The following is a 12,051-nucleotide window of genomic DNA, read 5'->3' as shown; positions in this document are numbered from 1 at the left end:
TATATTAAATCGACCGTTCTCGCTTAAATCCGGTTACGTAACGGCCGTGACGGCACTCCGGAATTTCCGGATCTCGCTCCGATGCCGCCGTTTGCTGCGACATATTCGATCCTGATAGTATAATAGCGTCCGGACGCGCGCATCTTTTATCGGCCTTATCGCGCGCGTACGAACAAACAAGGATTTAATAAGCGCATCAGTTCCGAAGGTAGACATTATATATGTAAGGTTTTAATTAAACAAGGTAATAAGTGTAATATAAAGCCGATAGTTTATTGTTACAAAAGGGTATCGGATATCTTATTCGGAAATGAACCGCGTCTCTTTCGATATTCCACACGACGCCTTGGTCGATCTTTTCGCTTTCGGGGGGCTTTCCAACGACTGGTTCGCCCGCCGTTACCGGGTTGAACTCTCGCTCGTCGACAAGACAAACATACGCAAGGACAATACATCTACAATATAATAACATTACCGATTATAAACACACACACAGCCCGCTCGAACCTGCTCGAACATTCCGCCGATGCGAAGAGAGATATAAAGCGCGGTATCACGTTGAGATCCTACATATAAGCCCTGGAAAGCAAGGCGCACACAAGTGGAGCAAACTACCACGAAGCTATGTCGCAAACCGAATTGGACCGAACGGCTGTGAAGAATTTCCGCGAGTACCTGCGGATCCCGTCGGTGCACCCGGACATCGATTACGGTGAACAATCGCGGGGAGTGGAGTGAGATTCGAGAGTCCGCGGAATTTCGGAAAACAGTTTAAATTATACGGCGATCGAGATGAGCGAAGGGATGAAAGAGAGAGATCTGTGACGCGCGTTTAGAGTATCCGACGGCGAGAGCGCATATAGTTTTGCAGCGCGTATCGTGTTTAGTTGAAATGAAAAATTAAGGGAAAAACGGTAGACGGAAGAAAACACAAAACCGTGTCCTTCGTAACGAAGAAGATGCAAAAAAAAGTGGGAAAAGCGAGACTCACGTCGACCGCGAACGGGATACGGGAATTTATAAAACTAGTTACTCTCTCTCAGCAAGGGAAGATAATTCTCGTTTTTTATTATCGCAGACTTGGTATCTCCAAAGAAATTAATTTTTGTGATACAAATTATTATTGTTATGTGTAATACTGTGACTTTTATTCCTTAACAGTGAGGAAGGTCGCTTTAGAACGGACTTATATTAACTCTAGCTCGCCACTCCGGTCCATGGTGGACCGCTGAACGTTTTTCGGCGTACGTAACGAAGCCGCGCGTATATATAACGAAGAAGATGTGTAAAACACAGCTTACATTTTACTGTTTTTGAGCATAGTAAGATGTACACTACGAGAAGATATCATTTCTAATGTGTTCTACAAAATCCACGCTCTTATTTTTAGTCACATTACATCTTCAACTTCAAATATATTAGGAACTATAAAAGAACGCCGCTTGATTCAAAGCATGTTCTATTCATTGTCAGGAATTAATCCTTAAAATCCTTTACGTTTTACGTCTACAATACATCTATAATATAATACAGTCCGATTTGCTGTACCTTTTATTCCAGATGAGTGTGTGGCATTCTTAACTAGACAGGCGGCATCCCTTGACTTGCCGATCAAAGTCTATCACGTACATCCCAAGAAGCCGATTGTAGTTTTGACATGGGTGGGAACGGAACCGACGAAATCATCGATTCTATTGAACAGTCACATGGACGTTGTACCTGTCTTCGAGGTAAGTGCTTTGACTTGCGGTAAAGATATTGCAAATGTAAATAGCTGTTCAGTCGCGTAATCAACTTGCTGGTTCCTAATACTAATCGTATAACTGAACCCCAGGACAAATGGATCTATCCGCCGTTCAGCGCTCACATGGACGAGCAGGGCAACATCTACGCTCGCGGCAGCCAAGACATGAAGTGCGTGGGAATACAGTACTTGGAGGCGATTCGCAGATTGAAACTGAAAGGACAACGTTGTCAACGCACTATCCACGTCTCTTTCGTTCCAGACGAAGAGATAGGTGGTGTTCTGGGAATGAAAGCCTTTGTGCGCACCGCCGACTTCAAAGCTCTGAACGTCGGTTTTGCGCTGGACGAAGGTGCCACTAGCCGATTCGAGGAATTCTTTATGTATTACGGAGAAAGGTCGATGTGGCACGTCGAAATAAAGTGCGCGGGCAATCCCGGTCACGGGTCAATTATGCTGGACAACACGGCTGGGGAAAAATTGAGAGTCGTAATCGATCGCTTCATGGACTTCAGAGCCTCCGAAAAAGCGAAACTCACTAAAGATTTTGCAAAATTGGGTACTGGTGGCAGTGTGACGTCTGTGAATCTTACGAAAATTTGGGTAGGTATCACGGAAATATAGTTTTCGCTAAAAAATTTCATTTAAAAGATATTTATCATTTCGTTTATGTATATGAATCACGAATATAAATCATTATGACTGTCTTTCCTTTTATTTACTTTTATGTTGAATTTATGTATATAGAAATTTCAAATATTAAATAAGATTTTACACTTAATTTATGTACTAATGAAGAAGACACAAATAAATTGATCAGCTATAATTTTCAAGCCATTGCATGATACTTGTACAATTTATGTCTGTTTTATTGCAATTTTCGTACTAACAATAAGTAGTAAATATTTTGATGGTCTAATAATACTTGCGAGTAATAACGTTGATAATAATATACGATTTCCCACGTTATAATTTCTTACCTTGTAATCACGTTAAGACTTTATTTTACCTCAAAATTTTATGTCTTTATCGAATTCTATGTTCCTCGATCACTTATTAGCTCATGTGACATCTTCTGATTTTAACATGTTAAATGCGTTTCTTTACAGGGTGGTGTACAGACCAACATTATACCCACCGACCTCAGCGTTGTGTTCGATATTCGTCTAGCACCTTCCGTTGATCACGAGGAATTCGAGGCTACTATCAAGCGCTGGTGCGAGGAAGCTGGGCCAGATGTAACCTACTCCTTCGAACAGAAAAATCCTAAAATCGAGGATACCAAGCTCGACGATTCCAATCCTTTCTGGACTGCCTTTAAAAAAACCTGTGATGAAATTGGTGTCAAATTGATAACTTGCATTTGCATGGGAAGCACAGACATCCGTTTTGTCCGAGAGGTAAGCATCGGACTGTTTTTTGTGTTATTATTTACGTACATTACGCGCAGAAGAAGAAATATATATGTTATTACTTATTGTGTAATTATTACGAATTATGTGCAATTATATTATTAGACGTACCATGTGATTTTTAATACATTAATAATTACAAATTCATAAAGTATACTTTTGGATATATGTACTTTACAGGTGGGCATTCCTGCTTTTGGCTTCTCACCGATAAACAGGACACCCGTGCTTATTCACGATAACAACGAGCATCTGAATAAAGATATATTCCTGAAGGGAATACAGATGTATACCAAAATAATACCGAGCGTTGCGAATGTTTAAACAGACACGTCTTATGCTACGCATCAGATACCAAGAGCGCCATAGTCTGATATTTGTAGTTAGCGGCTCGTGTGGCCATTCTACCAATAATAAACTTATTAATCAGAATCAGTTGCGTTCAAGAGATCGCAATAATATACTAAAAATAAGTCAATATATTATATATTTCTATATTGCATTTATATAATAATGTTATGTCTATTTCAAATGTTTATTGTTGGATAGATTTATTTGAAGTCATTTATTCAAGTGAGAAATAATATAAGGAAATGAGAATAAAGCGAATATATGTGAAGAGACAATGAGCAACAATTCAAATCTCAAAACAATGATCACAAAGAATACCGAGTTCAGAAGATAAATGGAAGGTAGCATATATGTGTGAAATATATAGTTTTTTTTATGTGCGAGCCTAGTTATAGTCATGTTATAATTATTATATATATATTACATTACATAGTAATTTAATTCATATTGCCGATTATAATAAATGTAACAAATTCTTTGATATCAAATCCTGCACGATATATTATTATGGCGTAATGTGTAACAAACGTTCATATTTAGACACGTAAAAAAAAATTTAATAAATCGGAATACATTTTACGAGTCGAAATATTGATTGATGGATCCTTGCATTTATTATCTGTCATCCTGGTGGGTAAAACATAAGTCGCACATCCAGACGTATCGTCAAGATCGACTGTCACAGCTAGCAAACAACGGCGTTCGCAACTAGATTTCGGATCACAAAAATTCTTTCGAGAAACCCTCGTTTAAAAGTGGAGGAGAAAGAAACACATAATTCGTTCTCTCCCAGCATTTCGCACGGTCGAATCTCGGCGAGGGCGGGCGGCGAGAAGGATTGTAAAGAGCGGGATGATGTTCCGTTTTGCGCGTCGCGATTTCAAGCGCCCGGCCACGGCGGCGGCACTCCGGAATTTTCGGATTCTCTGGATCTCGCTCCGACGTCGCCGTTTGATGTGACAGTCGATCTCGACGTCTAAGCGTCTGGGTACTCTGGGCGACGCCTTATCGCCCTTATCGCGGACGCACAGATGAATAGGGCTTTTAAGAAGCGCGTCGGCTCCGAAGGTAGACATTCACGAGCCGTAGAAGACCTGGTGCAGAAACGGATAGGCAACCATAGTGGAGCGATGTCGGAGATCAAACTGGACGAAATAGCTATGGAGAACTTCCGCGAGTACCTGCGGATCCCGTCGGTGCAACCGGACGTCAATTACGGTAAGCGATCTCGCGGAGAGTGAGACTCGAGAGTCCGTGGAATTTCGGAAAACGAATTAAATTGCGGCGGTTGAGAGCGAAGGGGATGAAAGAGAGAGAGGTCTGTGATGCACATTAAAGTGTTCGACGGCGAGAGTGCACAGTTTCGCAGCGCGTATATCGTGTTTAGTTGAAATAAAAAATTAATTAAGAGGAAAACGATAGACAAGAGAAAGCACGCGAAACAGTGTCCTTCGTAGAAAAGAAAAAGCAAAAAAAAAAGTGGGAAAAGCGGGAGCCACGCCTACCGGCCGCGTCCGCGGAGTACAATTTATAGAGACAATTATCGTCCCTTAATTGTAGGCTTAGTGTCTCCAGGAAAAATTAATTTTTGCGATGCAGATTTTTGTCGTTGTGTCACACTGGTGACTTTTATTCCGTAATAGCGAGGAAGATCGGATTAGAATAGACTAATATTAAATCTAAACAACAATTTTTTAATTCTATTCCCTCAATAACGCTTTGAATCTTCGATTTATATAAATTAAGTTAGAGAAATTAAATAGACTGATACGCAAATTAATTTAAAAATTTAACATACCTAATAATAAATAATATATTTCGCAATTAATGTCTCTTAATTGTTACAAATGACTTTTAAAATTTTGATAACTCTAGATTAAGTGGTAAGTCTACAGAAAAACTTACACAGTATGAACAATCCTATGTTTTACTGTTTTTAAGCTTAATAAGATATAATAAGATATAATATACTACGATAAGATGTCATTCTAAAGTGTTCTATATGTACACATAATCCTTGTTCTTATTTTTAGTCACACATATCTTCAACTTCAAATATCTTATTGTTGGTTAGGTAATTCCTGTCCATCTACGTATGTACCTACATTTAGAAATGCGATAATAATAGGAAACTCTAGATAAACTTTTTGTCTAAGTAACTGTCCTATCTTAAGAGAATGCGATTAATCTTCGAAAACTAATTTTTCGATGTCATATATCTACTTTACTCGATAGCATGAGAAACTTGTGTGTGTTAGATGAATCATTTAGAAACTTCCCAAAAAAAATATAAGACATTTTTCGGGAGTTTATAGAAAAGAAGTATCGAACTGCAAGTTATAGTCCACACTGCAATTCCTCGACACGTTAAAAATCTCGTCACACTGTATTCATTAAGCGTATAGTGCTGTGTAAATTTAAGTATCAATAAAATAAGGTGATCGAATAAATTATTTTTTTTATTATAACAAAATTCACGATTCTTATCAATTCAAAGCATGTTTTACTCATTGTTAGAAATTGATTCTCTATAAAATGTCAAGGTCGAGTTTATACATTGTGCAAATTTTTCTGCAGTTTTCAGATTCGATAAAAATCTTACATTTGCCTGCGTGATACATTCTGATTTACTGTGTCTTTCGTTCCAGATGAGTGTGTGGCATTCTTAACTAGACAGGCGGCATCCCTCGACTTGCCGATCAAAATTTATCATATACATCCCAAGAAACCGATTGTAGTTTTGACATGGGTGGGAACGGAACCGACGAAACCATCGATTCTATTGAACAGTCACATGGACGTTGCACCTGTCTACGAAGTAAGTGCTCTGACTTATTACGTTAAAGACGTTGCGAATGTATATGATATAGTTGTTGTTCAGTCGCGTGATCAACTTGCTGGTTCTTTATATTAATCGTATAACTGAACCACAGGACGAATGGACCTATCCGCCGTTCAGCGCTCACATGGACGAGCAGGGCAACATTTACGCTCGCGGCAGCCAAGACATGAAGTCCGTGGGAATACAGTACTTGGAGGCGATTCGCAGACTGAAACTCAACGGGCAACGCTGCCAACGCACTATCCACGTCTCTTTCGTCCCAGACGAGGAGATTGGCAGTGTTCTGGGAATGAAAGAATTTGTGCACACCGCAGACTTCAAAGCCCTGAATGTCGGTTTCGCGCTGGATAAAGGTATAGCTGTGCCACCACCATGTTCTGGCGATGACACCTTCGCAGTATTCTATGGAGAAAGATCGATGTGGCACGTTGAAATAAAGTGCGCGAGTGAATCCGGTGATTCCGGTTGCGCGTCAAGAAGACACTACTCGGTTGGGGAACAATTGAGAGTCATAATCGATCGCTTCATGGACTTCAAAGCCTCCGAAATAGCGAACCTCAAAGCCTCCGAAGCAGCGTTCATACTAGAATTACTAGATAACAGAGATAAGGGGATCTCTGATAACACATTCAAAACACATCGTGAAAAAGCAGAGTTAGTTTACAATGTGGGGTCGTCCGTGAATCTTACGAAAATTTGGGTAGGTATCACGCAAATGTATTCTTCTCGTTAAAAAATTTCATCTATAAGATATTTATCAATTCGTTTATATTTAAAAATCATGAATATAATCATTATCGTCCTTTTTTATATTAAATTTATGTATATAAATGTCAAATATGAAATAAGATTCTATACTGAAGTCACTGAAGAAGAAGACCAAATAAAAAAATTGATTAGCTTTAATTTTCAAGCCATTGCACGATACTTGTCTACTTTATATGTTTGTTATAATGGGATTTTCATACTAATAGTAAGTATTTGATGTTCTAATAATATTTGCGAGTAATAACGTTGATAATTATATACGATTTCCCACGTTATAATTTCTTATCTTGTAATCACGTTAAGACTTCATTTTACCTCAAAATTTTATGTCTTTATCGAATTCTATGTTTCTCGATCACTTATTAGCTTATGTGACATCTGTTGATTTGAACATGCGTTCCTTTCCAGGGCGGTATACAGTCCAACGTTTTACCTAAGGAGATCAGAGCTGTATTCGACATTCGTCTATCACCTTTCGTTGATCACGAGGAATTTGAGGCTACTATCAAACGCTGGTGCGAGGAAGCTGGAGCAGGTGTAACCTATTCCTTCGAACAGAAAAATCCCAAAATCGAGCACACCAAGCTCGATGATTCTAATCCTTTCTGGATTGCCTTTGAAAAGACCTGTGATGAAATTGGTGTCAAATTGGTAACTATCGTTACCTCGGAATGTACAGACAACCGTTTTGTCCGAGGGGTAAGCATAGCATTGCTCTTTATACGAAAATTTATTGTTACGTATACATATATTACGCGCAAAGGAAGAAATATATATTATTAATTTATTGTAATTATTACGAATTACTGCATGCTCAAGAAATCGTTACTTAAAGAATTTTAATCTTATACTTTTTGTATAAACGTTTCATTAATATTTTTATATTTTTTTATTTATATATATATTTTCAGACTTTTGATTAAGGATAGAAGTTTTATATTAAAATAAGAAATAATAGTGGTTTTCATTAAGACGAAAGATATTGCTAACAAATTAAATTTCGCGTTTAAATTAAGATAATAATATTATATTAACCTTTTAAAAAAAAAATGTAAAAAAGTCGCTAAGTGCACGCGCCAGTATGAAAGACCATATTATATATTGAAAAATTGTTGTATAAAATTGCTTTTAATAAATCCAATCAAAAATATAAAATAATTGCATTTCAACATAATTGCGCTGAATAAAAAGAGGAAATATGCATGATAAATATTATAATTTTAAAAAATTAAATACTTTTAAATTTATCAAGATAATAGAGGATATTTAAATGTATATACAATATTTAATTAAAATAAAAAATAATTAATGCAAAAACTTGATGCAAGATCTTGGAATTGTAATAAGATAATGAAAATAAATAATGTCTCTATAATTTAGGTCTAAACATGACACACACGTATCGTATGTACCATACGTGCTCATCATATTCATTCATTTATTTCGGCCATACTTAGTCTAGCAGCGCCAAATGTTTTACATTTAAATATTTTTGTTTTAATTAAATATTATAATATTAAATAGATAATTTAATGTTTTTTTTCAAATTTGTCGGCTAGTGTATAAATAGATCCTAGTCTATGTCTCGCTGCGCGTACACTTAGCGCGAGACACTACCATGTGTCTTCATTATGAGAGATATAGATTATTAGACGCGCCATGTGATTTTTAATACATTATAATTACAAATTCATAAAGTATACCTTTGGATATATGTACTTCACAGGTGGGCATTCCTGCTTTTGGCTTCTCACCGATAAACGAAACAGAGATCCAGAATCACAATCACGACGAGTATCTGCACAAAGATATATTCCTGAAGGGAATAGAGATATATACCAAAATAATACCAAGTGTTGCGAATGTTTAAACGGACACACCATCCATATGCTACGCATCGGATACTAAGGGCCCATTCTGTTAATGATATCGTTACGCGCTTTGTGCAGCTTTTCTGGTGGTATATTTTATAAGCGCAAAGCACGTAATGATGTTAACGTTTACAGAATAGGCCCCTAAATGTGCCATAATCGAATATTTGGAAGTAGATAGCAACTTGTTCAGCCATTCTACCACTGATAAACTTATTAATCAGTCTGTTGCATTAAAGAGATCGCAATACTATACTAACACTAAATCATCAATATATATATTAATGTTATGTCTATTATACTATATATGCTTCAATTCCGTTCAAATGTTTATTGTTGGATGGATTTATTTGAAGTTAACTTTATTCTCCTTTTTTTATATTGTTTCTCATTTGAATAAATAATTATTTATTTAAATGAGAAACAACATAAGAAATTAGGAAAGGAGAATGAAGTGAACATCTGTAGAAACAAATGCCATGCGCTACAATTAAAATCTCAAAACGACGAACGCAAAGTACACCAAGTTCAGAAGATAAATGGAAAGTAATTATAATGGATACGTGAATAATGACATATTAAAGAAATACGTAATTTAGTGAGCGGTTAATAAAGAATCAAACACACAAGATTTTTGTGAAGAATGGAAATAATGATAGTACTATAAATGAGACTAAATCAATCTGTTCAAATTACAGAAATTCCTTGAGATTATAGTAGGTACATCTTCCCAATGAATATTTGCATTAGATAAAGCCAAAATACTTGCATGAAACATATATATATATATACGAATATTACATACCGGAGAAAATATTTTTATAAGACCGATAATGCACACACATCAGAAGTGTATATTATCTTCGCGATGGAGAATCGAGATCGAAGCACCGAGGAAAACGGAACTACAAATCTGTATACATTGAAACGACTAAACGCTAAATAGACTGAAATAACCAAATATTTCCTAATACTGTTTTATAATATATTTTATATTTTAAGAAAGTATTATACAAAAATGTATTCAGATGGTAACAAATGTTATAAATAAAAAGTACGGAGAAATGTATTTGATTTTCGTTTCCTATTTCTCTGTTTCCGTCGCTCGATCAGGTTGGGGGGACGGATCGACTTCGAGATAAAAATTTCGTGAAAACAAATTTTGCCGCAAAACCGTGGAAGTGTCCGAGATATCCGTGATCCGTGCCGTCGAATCGACAAGTGCAAATTTTCCCGATTTTTGCCCGTTTTTCCTCGGTTTCCCACTCCTTGCGTAAGTATCGTGTATTACGGCATCAACACACGGACACAGCGAACATATGGCGTACACTTTTTATACCGGTGAAATGATGCCCTAAAATGTTTATATACAGCATTAGTCCAGTTTTTTAAAGATGTTATAAAGCGTGCTTTTTTTTACTCTAACCGACATAACAGTCGGAAAAAAGAGACCGGATGGTACCGCATCATCCACGGTGAAATTAAAAGATTTACATGTAAAGAACAGAGCAAAAACATCTGGAGCATTCGGGAGTACCGAGTGTACCGCATCCGCTTTGTAATCCGATTATATACATAATAAGAATTCTACCTGAACGAAGATAAGATGCAAAATGCGTAGAGCGGAATTTTCGACGTATAATAACGCATAGAGAAGAGAAAAGCGAAATTCTAATCCCGTATTGTTGGTTTTTAAGCGAATATCAAAGTTTAGAGATTAAGAAACGCGGTAAAAACTGCGTGGAATATAAATATATATTTATATTAATATTATATTATATTATATTCGCATATACAGTATTCAATCTTTATATAATAGGCTGATTGTGAGAATACACACGAGTTTTTTTATTTGCGAACTCACTCTGTTACATATACTACGTTTACGCGAGCGTTACTTCTGTAGTAACTTACGATATATCACTCGTTTACGCGGAGTAAATTATCGTAAGAATTACTACAAAATCCCGTTTACGCGAAGGAATTATCGTAAGTTACTACAGAAGTAACGCTCGCGTAAACGTAGTAATAGCCACGTTACAATTGTTACCCCTTACATCATAGATGCAGATATAATTTAATCCATATCACCGATTATAATAATATTTTCACGGCGATCAAGCGGCGATTTGCCCTCCGAATGCGAGACCCGACAAATGATGGAGTGTAATCAAAAGCGAAAATTAGCATAGTAACAGATATGTTATAAATAGCGCTTGTTTACCACGCGTCGTCGCAGATAAGAACTTATCTGCTTATTTCGACTGATTTCGATATATGCAAAGTAGACGCGTGTCGTATATTACCGTCTAATTGCGATACGAGAATATTTATCACGTATAACTTTTATAGGATTAATCACTTACAATTTACATGAAATTACAAGCAATTACAATGTTATCGGAATTCACTGTTTGCGATATGACGATGTCGTATATTTATATTTATCCGCTTTTTAAAAGACTTGGATTACATATAGTCAATATTATAGTTATAGTTTTCTTCATTTTCAAAAAAACTTTCTAGGGTCATTTAACAATTATATTAGTTTCGAAGCTCGAAAATATTAAATTGGCAGTTCTCGCTTAAATCCGGTAACATTTTTGACGTCACGCATGCAAAATCTTTTCATACAAATAGAGACGCAATCGTGGATATTGCTTTATAAACCTTAGCAACGCGCATTGTAGGTGCGTCTTATTTGTTCGCATCTAGATTCCGGGCCGCTAAATTCTTCGAGAAAATACCTCGTTTAAAAACGGAGAAGACATCAGAACGCACATTCGCTTCCTCCCAGCATTTCGCGTGGTCTCCTCGGCGACGGCGGCGTCGAGGAGGATGGTCTCTGAGGATCGCAAGGAGCTCCGTTTTGCGCGTCGCCGTCGCGTCGTCGCGTCGCGTGGTGGCGTCTCTCGTTGCCACGCGTCGCGATTTCAAACGCCGGGCCGGCGCGCGACGCGACGCGACGTGGCGGACGCGGTGGCCCCGCGCGCGCGCGGGGGGGCCTGTTACTAACCGCGTCATACGATTCGAGCGAGTCGCCGTGACGTCACGCCGGTAACC

At 37.3% G+C, this 12,051-nt stretch overlaps 2 protein-coding genes and 1 long non-coding RNA gene across 3 annotated transcripts; 2 read left to right on the top strand and 1 right to left on the bottom strand.

Annotated features, from left to right (window-relative positions):
* Positions 1-250: 250 nt before the first annotated feature.
* LOC139816564 (aminoacylase-1-like) lies at positions 251-4,086 on the top strand. Its single transcript, XM_071784161.1, has 5 exons — positions 251-712; positions 1,561-1,730; positions 1,835-2,347; positions 2,854-3,144; positions 3,337-4,086. The coding sequence occupies exons 1-5, from the start codon at positions 625-627 to the stop codon at positions 3,478-3,480; spliced, it is 1,206 nt and encodes a 401-aa protein (XP_071640262.1). The 5' UTR covers positions 251-624; the 3' UTR covers positions 3,481-4,086.
* A 127-nt stretch (positions 4,087-4,213) lies between these two features.
* LOC139816566 (aminoacylase-1-like) lies at positions 4,214-10,010 on the top strand. The gene is made up of 5 exons (XM_071784165.1): positions 4,214-4,725; positions 6,156-6,325; positions 6,441-7,049; positions 7,526-7,816; positions 8,844-10,010. The coding sequence occupies exons 1-5, from the start codon at positions 4,539-4,541 to the stop codon at positions 8,985-8,987; spliced, it is 1,401 nt and encodes a 466-aa protein (XP_071640266.1). The 5' UTR covers positions 4,214-4,538; the 3' UTR covers positions 8,988-10,010.
* Positions 9,960-12,050, bottom strand: LOC139816567 (uncharacterized). Its single transcript, XR_011733036.1, has 2 exons — positions 11,736-12,050; positions 9,960-10,342 (listed from the first exon to the last, which is right to left on the bottom strand). It is a non-coding gene; the product is annotated as an uncharacterized lncRNA (long non-coding RNA).
* Between the last annotated feature and the right edge of the window lies 1 nt (position 12,051).

This window comes from Temnothorax longispinosus, chromosome 7 (assembly GCF_030848805.1).
Source record: "Temnothorax longispinosus isolate EJ_2023e chromosome 7, Tlon_JGU_v1, whole genome shotgun sequence".
Taxonomy (NCBI): Eukaryota; Metazoa; Arthropoda; class Insecta; order Hymenoptera; family Formicidae; genus Temnothorax; species Temnothorax longispinosus.
This window is presented reverse-complemented; position numbering and strand designations above follow the sequence as displayed.